Genomic DNA, 15,622 nt, shown 5'->3' with positions numbered 1-15,622 from the left:
TTTTACCTAATGTGGTGCCATCTGAACAAATTTTTATTTTAAAGCATAACAGATAATCAAATCAAATCATAAATAAGCATACTCAGCTGCTTGAAGACCGGACTTGAGCCCCCATGTTACAACCAAGCCTGGATGTTTGCCCTAAGGCCTCCACAGTCAAGCAGAGATGGCTTGTTTGCCCCTAGGTCTTGGTTGCAACGAGGTGGACACATGAAGTCGGACGCGTTTTTAGCTAAATAAATAACTATATTTATTTTGAGTACTATTTCTAAATAACACAAGTGGAGAGCTGGGTACACCAGCCTCCTTGGTTCAGGATATGGACAAAGAACAAAATGGTGAGAGAGACAGCAGTGACGATGCTCCCAGTCTGCTTATAGGGCGTGGAGCCTCGTCACCACACCTGTGTTCAATTATACAAAAACAACTGTGTCAATTACAACTCACCAATTAGTGACACCACAATGTGAATGTAACACCAAAAGACAGTAAGTATACCCTCCACCTCCACCATGTGAAAGTACACATAACACCCCCGATACATATACTGAAATGTAATGTGATAGTTATTTAATTTTATTATATTTAATTTCTTATTTAACTCATTGGGCGCCAAACACGTAATATTACGTGTTTCACCGCCAACACTTGAGCGCCAAACACGGAATACGTTTTTAGATCCTTTTATCTTTTGCCTCTGATCCTCGTTCTAAACCATCATCCGGATCATTCTATGTGTCCCTGGCTCGTTTGCCGACGTTGGAATTGCAATGCAGATCGAATCTCACCAGGTGGCAGTATCGCCTACCTTTTGAACTCAGAAAGAAATGGGTCAGGAGAGGCAATGAATGAACCGGACTATCGAGACTCGCTCTGAGGGGGAGGAGCTCTTCCAAAGCAATCGCTAGCAGATCTGCTCGCCTCAAAACCTATAGTGTCCCGTAAACACGTGTAATTACATATAAACGAGTAATCGCGATCGCCGATGGGATCATTGGAATTATTCTTTTTGCATTACCTTCTGGCTAAAGTAAGGACCCCCTATGTCTATTTTACCGAACCTGAAACATGTTTCTGTAACGATCACAGTTTTGTGTTTTACCAGACGTAAAACATGCTAGACAAACACGATGACAGTTTTGAGTAAAAAAAAGTATAATTGTGAATACACATATGTACATGGTATATACCTTTGATTTGGGAGTATTTGGGGTTTCAGGGGATCAACCAGAACGGTTTGGGCTTATTGCATATAACGAGAAAGAAACAAACTATTTTTTACATGTTGGACTAGAAATAGTGTCTGTCAAATTAGCCATACTATTGTCTCCTATATAATATAGAATATACAATAGTGTCCGCAAAGATCGTGAAATATCGTGAAAATGGTCATGAAAAGCTGGCACTAGACAGTGAAGGATGGGGGAAGCTTATGGCGCTCAATGTGTTAATAAATGTTTTATTACTAGTTGTATCATTTAAAAATAATCAAAAAAATAAATGTCCACAGCATCCTGTGGAGCAGCGCCGTTTCTGAGAAGAGACAGTGAGTCAGCGGATATCTGCAGTGAGGAAAGTGCTGCTCCATTTATAGCTGCGCATCCCAGTGTAAATATACATCAGTTGAATCGCCCAAAAAAAATCACCCAAAAGAAATCACCAAAAAGAAACTTTTCACAAGCACTGTTTAAAATAAAATAAAAAGTATTATTTTCATACCGGGTTACGTAATACTTAGTGTGTTGATGTGGGAGCCTACTGATGCACTATGTAGCTCCAATGACCTGGATAAAAGGATGAATAGAGGAGGTGATGGCTGGATGGTTGAACGGATAGATGAATGGACGACGGACTGAAGAATACATGGTGGGTGGATGGATGTATGGATGTTCATCTTGTGTTTGCTTGGGTTATTCTCACTCGCTCAAAAAGTAGCAAATAGTTTCCTTCCGAGTCTTGGTGGCACAAGTCTGAGATATACATACGGTACATGTATACTCTATTAACTACTACCATAACCAAACCAGCTGTACTACAATAACTACTACCATAACCAAACCAGCTGTACTACCACAACTACTACCATAACCAAACCAGATGTACTACCATAACTACTACCATAACCAAACCAGCTGTACTACCACAACTACTACCACAACCAAACCAGCTGTACTACCACAACTACTACCATAACCAAACCAACTGTACTACCATAACTACTACCATAACCAAACCAACTGTAGTTACCACAACACAACTACTACCATAACCAAACCAACTGTACTACCATAACTACTACCATAACCAAACCAACTGTAGTTACCACAACTACTACCACAACCAAACCAGCGGTAGTTACCACAACTACTACCACAACCAAACTACACTAACTCTTTCCTCTTCTCTTTCTCTCTCATTCACACACACACACACACACACACACACGAGGTTCCTCTGTCATACAAACACAACGTCATACAGAATACGGGGAAACTATGAGCAATAAAGAGGTAAACAGAACACAGAACGAGAATAGTTCCCAATATGTGAAACATTGCGTGTCGTACACAACAGAGTCAGAGCATGTGACAGTGATGTCAGAGGATGTCACATGACTTGCGACTCACTGTGTGGAGCGAGTCCTAAAACAAGGCTGCACTGTTTACACGACTTCTACGTGTAAAACAGCTGTTATTAATAACCTCCTCGTTAGGCTTTATAACAGCTGCTCCACATTGGCTTCGCAGTCTGGCGGTGATAATCGTGTTATGCGTGTGTGTGTGTGAGTGTGAGTGTGAGTGAGTGTGTGTGTTGTAATGAATTCAAACCTTTAGAAGCAGATGGGTGAATCTCCCACTGTGATCTCCTTCTCTCTATAGATATATGCCCCCCCCCCCCCCCAAAGAACGACTGCACCACAAACACACACTCAGTATGACCGTTACATCACACTTCACAACGACAGATAATCAAAAGTCTAGCGATGCAGAGTACAGGCAGCCACTCTCAATTTACAATGTTACACCATAGATACACGCCTTTCTAGTGGCCCAAGATTCTCCAAGCTGATCAATTACTAGTTTCGAGTTTAGTTTTATTTGTCACATAAAAAAGATACATGTACATTAGTGAAATGCTTGGTTCTGTATGAGCCCCCTGAGACTGTGCTTCATATAGTAAAACAAAGTTTAAAATAAAGAACAAACACTATATAAAATATACAATACAACTAAAGTACAAAATGAAGTACAAAATGCAAAGAATTAGGTAGGGATGTAGTGCAAATATTTTAGTAGTAAATAGATCAAATATGGTGTAGTGTTAATAAAAAAGTGTTTAAAGTTAGTGTGTGGATGTGTAATGAATGTTAGAATGGATGGGTTAGTGTTGCATAGAGTCATTGAGCATCCCGATGGCCTGGTGTTAATGTCCTGGTGTAAATGTCCTGGTGTTAATGGCCTGGTGTAAATGGCCTGGTGTAAATGTCCTGGTGTTAATGTCCTGGTGTAAATGCCCTGGTGTTAATGTCCTGGTGTAAATGGCCTGGTGTAAATGTCCTGGTGTAAATGTCCTGGTGTTAATGTCCTGGTGTTAATGTCCTGGTGTAAATGTCCTGGTGTTAATGTCCTGGTGTTAATGTCCTGGTGTTAATGTCCTGGTGTAAATGTCCTGGTGCTAATGTCCTGGTGTAAATGTCCTGGTGTAAATGTCCTGGTGTAAATGTCCTGGTGTAAATGTCCTGGTGTTAATGTCCTGGTGTTAATGTCCTGGTGTAAATGTCCTGGTGTTAATGTCCTGGTGTTAATGTCCTGGTGTAAATGTCCTGGTGTAAATGTCCTGGTGTTAATGTCCTGGTGTAAATGTCCTGGTGTAAATGTCCTGGTGTAAATGTCCTGGTGTAAATGTCCTGGTGTAAATGTCCTGGTGTTAATGTCCTGGTGTAAATGTCCTGGTGTAAATGTCCTGGTGTTAATGTCCTGGTGTAAATGTCCTGGTGTAAATGTCCTGGTGTAAATGTCCTGGTGTAAATGTCCTGGTGTTAATGTCCTGGTGTTAATGTCCTGGTGTAAATACCCTGGTGTAAATGTCCTGGTGTAAATGTCCTGGTGTAAATTAATGTATCAAAAGTGTTCATTGCATTAAATACACACAAGCTTTCTCTCCGCTATATGACTCTGCCGCTTGCCTGTCACCACCACAAATAACACGCAAGGGGCAGAATCGCTATTGCGTAATAATCACCTAATCAACAAATCCATAATGTCTGGTGTCAGGGGCCCACACACACTGTGGTCCCGGTCTGGGGGCAGGGATTACCATGATCAATTCATGCAATAATGGCGAATCAAACCTTTGTGATTCAGCAGCTATGTGCCAAATAAAAACTTTATTTTCCCTGGCATTGTGTGGTACATATATAATAACCCAATATATGTAGTGTAACTAGCAGCGTAACTAGTAAGAGTAGGTAAGGGATATGTATAGATATAGATATAGTATCTACAGATGTGTAAAACGGATTATGTGCAGGTATGTACAGACAGATGTGGATATATATACCAGATATATATATATACAGTAAGAGTAAATATATATACGGTATATACAGCATTATTGTACATGCTACAGAGTTATATGCAGGTGTATAAGTAGGTATAGATAGCAATTTCAATCTTCTAGCAGTTAGCATAGTAACTGCAGAGTCTAATGACTCCCATGTTTGACCATGACTAGATTGCAACCACAATGTATTGAATGGGACAGAATCAGAAATGGCGATGCACGCCCGGTACACAGCATGGTCCGAGTGTCTCCCTGAGTCACTGTGTGGAGGGTAACTAATCGTAATCCATACGTCCCAGTCTGAAGGACTGACTAACGACACTGACAAGAGACACGCCGGCTGCGCAACATGCCTTTGGAGGAGCCTCCCAAGGGCACAGAGGAACGACACGACGCGGTACCCCATGACCTGCAGTCAGCAGCCAGCCTAACTTCTCTACAAGTCACGGGTAGTCTCATGGAGGTGACATAACCCTGCATGCTCGACTCCGGTATCAATGCGTAGTGAAAGATACACCCGATAGTAGTGCCGGGGGGAAATCGATACGTAGTAGTATCGCGATACTTTGCGTGGCGATACTGTATCGATACAGGGACGCCAAGTATCGATATTTAATTATTCATAAAAGAAAATTTCGTATATATTTTTTTTGTATTTTTTTTTTCAATACCTGTAATAGTACAGTAGTCCACACACACACACACACACGTGTGCATTCAGTTAAGTTGGAATATGACTGTAATACAAACAGTTCAGTTTGTCAGGTACATGCAACACAGATTACAGTGTTTTAGGGCTGTCTTAAATACTTCAAAGCTTCGTTCGATGGCATGAGCTTCGAACGTAAAAAGAATAAAAAAATATTACTTTTACCAAAATGCATCTCCAAGGGAATATCCCTTGGAGTTGTACACGACGGCGACGCCACACAAAACATTAATAAGGCTATGCCTATGCTGCTATGACTAATGTGTTACCAAGTTGGCTAATTTAATTGTAATCATCTGCTTTTGTAGGTGCATTGTCTGATATAATTATAAATTAAATATAATATAATTGTTTGCTTGATAGACGAAGGTTGCAACATAATTATGTAATGTCATGTCGTTGGCTGTGAGAGCAGCCCCACTGCACCCAGGCAGCGCAGCCGAGTGAAACCCTTGTTGGCTGCGTCACAGTCACGAAAGGGGCTACTTAATTCATTAATCCAATCCACTTTATTTATAGAGCACATTTAAAAACAACAAAGTTTACCAAAGTGCTGTACAAGTCCCACAACATAAGATAAAAAAATCAAATAATAATAATAATAATAATATTATAATTACATTTTTTTTTTCTCGAAGCTTCGAATTAAAATCGAAGCTCGGCCCCGAAGCTTCGATTGCCAAAAAAAGCTTCGAAGTTCAGCCCTACAGTGTTTACATCCGTCTGCTTGAGAAAATACCATGTTCTGCAATAAAAATGATTGAAGTGAGATGAACAGACTGAACTTTATTTTATTAGATAAAACATGTTGACAGTTTTACTTTGCAGTTGAAAAAAGGTAATAAATTGCAATATATCGCAATATTAATATCGCAATACTCAGCATATCGCAATATATTTAGTATCGCAATACTATCGTATCGTGACTCAAGTATCGTGATAGTATCGTATCGTGAGGCCTCTGGTGATTCCCACCCCTACCCGATAGTAGTGCCGGGGCGATTCATTGGGTTTTCAATTTCAATTAAGATTTTGGAAACAAGATAATCGAGATAAAACGATTATCATGCCGCATGCCATGTTGCCAAGTAGTTGTGGTAACTATAGCTGGTTTGGTTATGGTAGTAGTTGTGGTAACTACAGCTGGTTTGGTTGTGGTAGTAGTTGTGGTAACTACAGCTGGTTTGGTTGTGGTAGTAGTTGTGGTAACTACAGCTGGTTTGGTTGTGGTAGTAGTTGTGGTAACTACAGCTGGTTTGGTTGTGGTAGTAGTTGTGGTAACTACAGTTGGTTTGGTTATGGTAGTAGTTGTGGTAACTACAGTTGGTTTGGTTGTGGTAGTAGTTGTGGTAACTACAGTTGGTTTGGTTATGGTAGTAGTTGTGGTAACTAGAGCTGGTTTGGTTGTGGTAGTAGTTGTGGTAACTACAGCTGGTTTGGTTGTGGTAGTAGTTGTGGTAACTACAGTTGGTTTGGTTGTGGTAGTAGTTGTGGTAACTACAATTGGTTTGGTTGTGGTAGTAGTTGTGGTAACTAGAGCTGGTTTGGTTATGGTAGTAGTTGTGGTAACTAGAGCTGGTTTGGTTGTGGTAGTAGTTGTGGTAACTACAGCTGGTGGTTGTGGTAGTAGTTGTGGTAACTAACTACAGTTGTGTCTTGTGTTGTAAATGCAGCGCACGTTTCCTTCACAGCGGCATGCTCCACAGAGTTGAGGAGCCGGGAGAAATGCGTCCGTGTTTGGAGAATGTATGTGGTGGGCCTGTCAGTCTGATTGCAACATGGTCTCATCAGAAAAAACGCAAATAAAGTACTTTCCTTGACCACAGGAAAAAGGGTACATAATGTACGTTATATATAAAAGTCATATATTTTTACGTTTCGTATTGTTGGCGAAAGTCCAAAAAAGAAAAGCACAATCAGGAGTAAAACTAACAAATACTTGTGGTCGATAGGAAACGTAAACATATTATTTATACAATATGTAAAGTGCACTAACAGCAACAAGGTCTGAGCTGAGGTCATCAAAGCTGTTTGAGGAGGTCCATGTGCTCCGATGGTGATGAGGTCGTTGTTTTGGGGGCACAGCGACAGTACTCCATTGATCTCTCTGAATGAACAATAAGACTCAAACGCACACGAGAAAGACAGCAGTCTGTTGGAAAACCATCACTTCCATGGCTGGACTATACAGTCCTAGCTAATGCCTGATTTGTACTCGGACGTCAAAGTGGTTGCGAAAGTTGCAGCGAGCCTGTCGAGCCTAGGTGTTGAAGCATATCTCGGCCTTAACGCACATCTTGCAAGCATAATCAATCAGCTCCAAGATAATACTGTTGCCAGAGTCCTAGTTTAGAGCCATATGAAATCCGTTTTATTATTTTCCAAATTCCATTTTATTTTTTCCCAAATTCCATTTTTTCCGTTTTAATATTTCAGAATTCTGTATTTTGCCTTTTATGCTCATTTTACCATCAGAAATAGTGTCTAATAAGTGGGAATGAATAAATGTCCACAATTGAATAAGATATAACAGTCCATTTAATGTTTTTAAGTGCTTCAACTCAGAAATACAGTTCAATTTTACACAATATTTTTCAATTAATATTGTGACAAAATAAAAATACATATTTCAAGTGTAAACAATAGATACAGCTAGCTACTACTGACATTATCACAATGACAATGTCAGTAACCTAGCTATATCTATTATATTGTGATGAAATATAGTAATGCATAATTTAGGCACCTTTAGTTTAGTTTATTTCGTTTATAAAGGACAGTGTATAATGGCAAACGTTTGCATTAAACAAATGGATGAGTGCACCAGATTTAGCAAGAAGCTATCATTTCCATCTATAGTCCTATGTACTGTAACGTTTCATAGCTATTTAAGTTTATTTAGATTATAAAGGGCAGTGTATAATGACAATAGTTTGCATTAAACAAATGGATGGGTGCACTAGATTTAGCAAGAAGCTATCATTTCCATCTATAGTCCTATGTAATGTAACGTTTCATAGCTATTTAAGTTTATTTAGATTATAAAGGGCAGTGTATAATGACAATCGTTTGCATTAAACAAATTGATGGGTGCACCAGATTTAGCTAGAACTTCTAGAAGCTATCATTTCCATAGATAGTCCTATAACGTTACATAGCTATTTAAGTGTATTTAGTTTATAAAGGGCAGTCGTTTGCATTAAACAAATGGATGGGTGCACTAGATTTAGCTAGAAGCTAAATGTCCTAACGTTATAGCTATTTAATCACAATAGTGTCGCAAGTGTTTTTGCGGGTCCAGTCCACGGAACGTTGACAGAATTAGCAAAACACCTTATCACCGGAGGCATAAAAGTCATTAGGATACTGTTCTGCTCTGAATTGAGGGCTTATTGTGGAATAGTTTAGCTTCTTGACGATGTTAACACAAGCAGCCAGACGCTTGAGCACCGCGGCTGTGTTGTGTGTAACACGCTGTAGCGTCCCCGCCTCCCCGGTCGCGTGTACACCAAACGTTCCACCCAAAAACGAAATTTCAGTCCAGATTAGGCCAAATTCTGCAATATTCCACGTTTTGCAGTTGATTCCATTTTTATTGGTTAATTCCGCGATTCCGTCCGCGATTCCGTGAACGCGGATTTCATATGGCTCTATCCTAGTTAATGACTAAGCTAACAGTTAGCCAACAACCGAGATGGTATAAAGTACTAAAAGTGTAAAACATTAGTAATTTTTTTATAAATAAGCTGGGATTGTACAATGTCAACAACAAAAAAAGACATGGCCGCTTAGAGACAGCAGTGTTGTAAGCGCCCATCCAAGTTGTCAATAGCGACACAGCTGTCTCGATTAGGGGCTAACAAAGCAGAGTTTCTGCCTCGCCGCGGCCGTGGTTTCCGTGAGGAGAAGCCTGTTCGGATATTAACCTACACTCATGTTTATTTCATGAGCCTCTCATAAAACATGGTCGGCCCCATCAATAACTTCCTTCATCATATGCTAATTTACCTTTCAAATTGAGCCCACTTGGGCTTCATCAATCAGATACAATTACAATATGAATAGACAGCCGTTTGAAGGATGTGACGGTGAAAACACCCTTGTGTGGTCCACTTGTCAGCCGTGGTAGTTGAGGTGGTGTGGTAGTTGAGGTGGGCAGCCACTAGGGATGGGAATTGATAAGAATTTATCGATGGGGTGCTCCAGTAGCACACCATGTACCGCGCTGCGTCGCGGAATACCGTGCTGCGTCACAGATCTGGTTGACTCCGAGTTCGATTCCCGGACTCGCCGTCATTTGCCGAATGTCTTCCCCTGCTCTCTCTCCCGTTTCACCCTAAACTGTCGGTCATGCTTGACCAGAAAAGCGATAAAAAAAATGAAGTTTAAAAAAAAATTATCAATATGATTCCATTATAGATTCTGCTTATCGATCCGATTCGTTATCGATTCCCTTGAAATAAATAGGAAATGCAACAGAACTAAGCTGGTTAGAACAACATGCAACTTGACATTTCTGATTGTCATTTATTGTTGAGCCCCCACCAAAATGGTCGCAATTTCGAGCCCTTACAAATTTAGTGACTGCTCAGTGACACTCGTTCACCTTTTCCTGAGTCAGTTTATCCCGCTGTGCTAGCGTGAAAGGATTTTCCTGAGGTGCACGAGAACCACTAGCTGCAGCCTCAGTCTATTGTGATCATCTAAAATGGATGAAATGGGAGAATATTTATACAGTGAAAGCATTCGTTTTCATTTAGGTTTTCCTAGTCAAGGAATCAAATAGTCTGCTATGGCTGCATGCATAGCGCTAACGTTATTGTTTTAAAATGCGCAACTGTCAGAAACACTTGGCATTGATAAGAGGAATCGATAGTCACGGAGGCATGCGATTCCAGGAATCGGACAATTAGGAACCGGTTCCCAACCGGTTCCGGTTCTCGATTCCCATCCCTAGCAGCCACTGGTGTGGAGGACGTATAGTACTTTTAGTGTTCATTCTGACAGGTGAGGAGGCTAAAGCCTACTATGTGTCCAGATTATACTGTAGTATACTATACCCTTAACACTACTGTAGTATATACTATAACCTCAACAACACTACTGTAGTATGTATGTACTATAACCTCAACAACACTAATGTAGTATATCTATAACCTCAACAACACTACTGTAGTATATACTATACCCTTAACACTACTGTAGTATATAACCTCAACAACACTACTGTAGTATGTTGTAATGTACTATAACCTCAACAACACTACTGTAGTATATACTATAACCTCAACAACACTACTGTAGTATGTTGTAATGTACTATAACCTCAACAACACTACTGTAGTATGTACTATAACCTCAACAACACTAATGTAGTATATCTATAACCTCAACAACACTACTGTAGTATATACAGGTCAAAACACGCAGAGGCACTGTACAAGAAGGGCCAGAGCCGACTCTACTTCCTCAGAAGGCTGAGATCCTTCAATGTCTGTACAAGGATGTTGAGGATGTTCTATGAGTCGGTGGTGGTGGGCGCCTTCTTGTACGCTGTGACCTGCTGGAGCAGCGGACTGAGAGCAGGGGACACAAACAGGCTGGATAAGCTGGTCAGGAAGGCCAGTAGCGTGGTTGGGGTGGAGCTGGACTCCCTAGCGAGGGTGGCGGAGAGGAGGAGCCTTGCTAAGCTCCAGGCCATCAGGGAAAACCCCTCCCACCCACTATACAGACTTGGCTGACAGGAGGAGCATGTTCAGTGCTAGGCTCACACTACCCAAATGCAGCACTGAACGGCACAGGAAGTCCTTCATTCCAACAGCCATTAGACTATACAATGCATCACTGTGCCTCACTGCATCACTGAGCACAGAGTGGCAGTTACCATCTTCCTGGACTTAGTTTGAAACAGCACTGTGCAATATTACACCTACTGTAGACCTCAGTATATTTTTACTGTATTTATTTACTGTATATTTTATTCCATTTTTATTCTATTTTACTCTACTCTTATCCTAGGCAACTTGATTTGATTTGTTTTATTATTCTAATTCGTGACCTGTTCTGTCTAAATGTTTAAATGTTGAGCGATTTGCAGTGTCAAATTTCCCACAGGATAATAAAAGTATTTCTATTCTATTCTATTCATACTATAACCTCAACAACACTACTGTAGTATGTTGTACTATAACCTCAACCTCACCAATGTAGTATGTACAATAACCTCAACAACACTACTGTAGTATGTACTATAACATTGACAACACTACTGTAGTATGTTAACTTGTACTATAACCTGTCCTCAACAACACGCATAGTCTTAGTGCTACAACTGCTTCCAGTTGGGATAAGAGCTATAAATAAAACTGTTGCAAAATGTTTAAAATCCTAAACTAACAGAATGAAAGAAGGATACACTTATACACACACAAGCAAGTCTACACCTACTGCAAGATGACATTCTTAGTGGTGAAGGAAACGGATGTTTTTGGGTGTTTTTCAATGTATGTGATGTATAGATTGGGGGGAGATGAGAGCATCTAAAGGGGGCCGGGTCAGGGAGGTCGAAATGTGCAGGCTGACGGTGGTGGAAGCAGGAGACGGTGGTTCAGAGCGAGCAGGGTGATTGTGAGCACCACACTGAGCAGGGCCGAATGTTGACATTCCGATCTGGAACACATTGATAACAGCATGCACAGGGCACAGACAGCAGAGCGGAGAGAGGTTCGATCATTAATGAAAACGTTTAGAATGTGTGTGAAAGGTTATTAGCAGTTGTCATGACAGCGCGTCGCATGACAACCAGAAGAGGGGCGGGCCGTCGTTGCTATGACGGAGATCATATAAAGGTGACAGTGGTTCCGGGTAGGGGCAGACTACAATCTGACTGAGACTAAGAGGGAAGAAACCATCAGAGACTCTCATCCCTCTCACCCTCGCCGGTGGGGCGGGGGGAATGACACATCATTAGCTTCGGCTAACGGGAGAAGGGTTCTGGCTAGACAAGGCCTGAGCCACCATTGGACTGAATAACTGCAGAGACGATAGCAATGAAAATACAATCTGATAACATCTGGGCTGAGGCTTCTGTTTATATCAATAAACAACGCTCTTTCAAGAAAGGTATGCTCGAGGTGTCAAATTCTTACGAAGGTGGAGAATTATTATGGTGGCGGTTTGCACTAACGGGGAGAGATAAGGATTGTACAGCCAGTATATGAGACGTCGGGATCATTAAAAGTACACAACGCAGAGGGACCATGGAGAGGTGATAACACAAGAAGACGTGATACTGGCCGATTGATCAGAATCTAACAGTGGTCTATGATGTTCCATCTCGTATCTTTATCCATCTTGATCTATCAATCAATATTGTCACAAGGAAAGATGAAATTACATACATGGGTTCCATCCTAGAGGCAAATCTTTCCTGTGACAAAATGGCATCCAAGGTAAAAAGTCAACCAACGAACTCGATTCTTGTACCGGATCTCCTCCCTGGTAAACAAGAATACCCTGAAAACTCTGGCAGGAGCACTCATTCAAGGGTACTACGACTATGCTTGCACCTCATGGTACCAAAGCACCTCAAAAGGCACTAAAAAACAAGATCATCACACACATCACAAAACAAACTGGTCAGACTACTGCTTGACCGTTGACCTGACTCCTAAAACCCACCTCACCCCTGCCCACTTTGACAAACTAGGATGGCTTAGAGTAGACGACAGAGTACAGCAACTTGCAATGGGCCTGGTCTACAAGATACACTACACCACTAAGATACCCATGTATGTGTATGTCGAAATACTTCCCAAATGTCAGTGAATACCACGACCACAACACCAGAGGGAGTTCCACAAATCATGTTCAACCCAGATTCGGCTCAAACAAGGAACTAAACAAAACACGTTTCACAATTATGCCACAACAATGTGGAACGCCCTACCCAAAGCTACCCAAAGTTTCTTCCCCTCAAATGTATATATTCTCTTTTAGAAACTATGTCTGTAAATAAACAGTACTGTATATTTGTATAATCTTGTATGTCATAAATGTCTGGATGCAACAGTACTGTATTATCTCTGTATGTCGTGTATGTCATAAATGTTATGATGAATTGAAAATGGGGGACCCTGGTGAAAACAAGATGAAAGTCTTTCTCTGGTCTGCATTCCCTTAACAATTGTGTGTATTGAGCTGTACTGTATTGTACCCATTCTGCAATCTGTTAATAAAATGTTCAATAAATCAATCAATCAAATAGCCACGTGAGTACTGGACCAGCACCTTATCATCATCTATTGATGTATTCAATATGACTCCGGAGTAGGCTGTTGTCAACAGCATGCTACTATATTTAAATTCGAACACACACAGCTATATGCAAACGGTTAACTACTGCATTACACTACAATAAGAGATGACTGGTGGCCAGCTGCCCCGCACAGAATAGAAATCAGTGTGCGCGCATTATAATAATCAGATGCATATAGCTGTGCATTACAAGGAGTCGATGCATATAGCTGTGCATAATAATCTATGTCTTGAGGGGGGGGGGGCTGGGCAGTGCCCAACGTGACAATCAACTGGTGTTACATGCCGCTGTGGTCTTCATGGGCTACCAGTCACTCAGTCTATAATGATCTCGTAGTCCTACGGAACTGTATTGCCTGAATCATATGATTATTCATAAAATATTGTATCGGTATAACAGGTCAGTCAATTTAAAAAAATTAAATAAAAAATTTGACTCAGTAGCTGGGGTTCAGTCACATCATCATCTGATCCATGAAGCAGCTGATCTATTGTTGATTATTATTACCAAGGCCGCCTGGTAGGTATAGCCCGCAGAAAAGAAAAGCCAATCATAATAACATGAATGAATGAAAACTTTATTTAACAGATTGCAGAAAGGGTACAATACAGACAGTACAGCTCAATACACACAATTGTTAAGGGGATGCAGACCAGAGAAAGACGTGTGTCTTGTTTACATCAGGGTCGCCCATTTTCAATTCATAGTTCAATTCAATTCAATTCAATGCATCCTTACCGAGTCCGCTTATCTCTTGTCTGATGCTGAGCCTGGTCCGCTCGTCGGCGATAGCCTTCAGCATGTGCTGGAGAGACTGGTCCAGCTCTCCGTCCTCCTCCTGCTCCTCTGCTGCTGACGGCCCGACAGTCGGACACACACTCGGGAAGGATGCCATCCCCAGACTGGGCTCATGACAACAAGTCCTGCAGCGGCCAATTCACCCGGAGCGGGTTGTTGTTATTATTATTAACGTTAACGGGAGTACCGATGGTCCACCCACCCCCTCGCGCGAAGGGATATTATTCTTCCTCGGTATTAATAATCCAGATGATAATTCTTACACACCGGTAAGAAGCTATAGTTTGAAGCTGCTGTGTGAGACTTCCGTCTGGTTTACAAGACATCAGCTGGACTGGCACCGGGAACACCCCTCTCACTTCCGGTAACGCAGGATAACACAGAGCGACGTTTTAAAGGGAAAGATACCATTTCTTTTTTTTTTACAATATTTTATTGCATTTTTTATTTTATACATACATACATTAATACATACATATATACATACTACATACAGACAATAACAAACACAGGACAAAAAAAACACATTTCAACCCCCTCCCTTGATTGATTGATTGATTGATTGATTGATTGATTGATTGATTGATTGAACACTTTATTAACAGATTGCAGAATGGGTACAATACAGTACGGCTCAATACACACAATTGTTAAGGGGATGCAGACCAGAGAAAGACTTTCGTCTTGTTTACATCGGGGTCCCCCATTTTCAATTCATCATAACACGCCCTCATCAAGATCACTAATGACCTCCTCCTTGCTGCAGACTCCGGACACATCAGCCTCCTCATCCTTCTCGACCTCTCCGCGGCGTTCGACACAATATCCCACTCAGTCCTCCTCAAATGCCTCTCCGACAACCTAGGCATCACCGGTACAGCTCTGTCATGGTTTCATTCATATCTCACTAATAGATCTCAGTTTGTCAGCGTCAGCGGCTCATCCTCCCCCCCGGCCCCAGTCAACCACGGTGTCCCCCAGGGCTCTGTGCTGGGTCCCCTACTATTCACCATTTACATGCTCCCCCTCGGTCAGATTATACGTCACCACGGACTCAACTTCCACTGTTATGCTGATGATACTCAGCTCTACATCAGCACCTCACCATCCTCCCAGCTCCCCCCACAGTCTGTAGTCAACTGCCTCCACGCTATAAAAACCTGGATGGCAACCAAATTACTTAAACTCAACAGCAAAAAGACAGAGCTCATGGTTGTGGCCCCCAAGGCACTGCT

The 15,622-nt window shown here is 41.4% G+C and overlaps 1 protein-coding gene across 2 annotated transcripts in view; it reads right to left on the bottom strand.

The window, feature by feature from the left end:
- Positions 1–14,712, bottom strand: part of kiaa0930 — an 85,333-nt gene extending 70,621 nt beyond the window's left edge. For both annotated transcript variants that reach the window (XM_084330049.1, XM_084330050.1), the window contains exon 1: positions 14,328–14,712. In XM_084330049.1, coding sequence (XP_084186175.1) covers positions 14,328–14,484 — 157 coding nt within the window. In that variant the 5' untranslated portion in view covers positions 14,485–14,712. The remainder of the gene's footprint in view (positions 1–14,327) is intronic.
- Positions 14,713–15,622: the final 910 nt, after the last annotated feature.

The sequence above is a fragment of the Notolepis coatsorum genome (assembly GCF_963971535.1).
Source record: "Notolepis coatsorum genome assembly, chromosome: 15".
Taxonomy (NCBI): domain Eukaryota; kingdom Metazoa; phylum Chordata; class Actinopteri; order Aulopiformes; family Paralepididae; genus Notolepis; species Notolepis coatsorum.
This window is presented reverse-complemented; position numbering and strand designations above follow the sequence as displayed.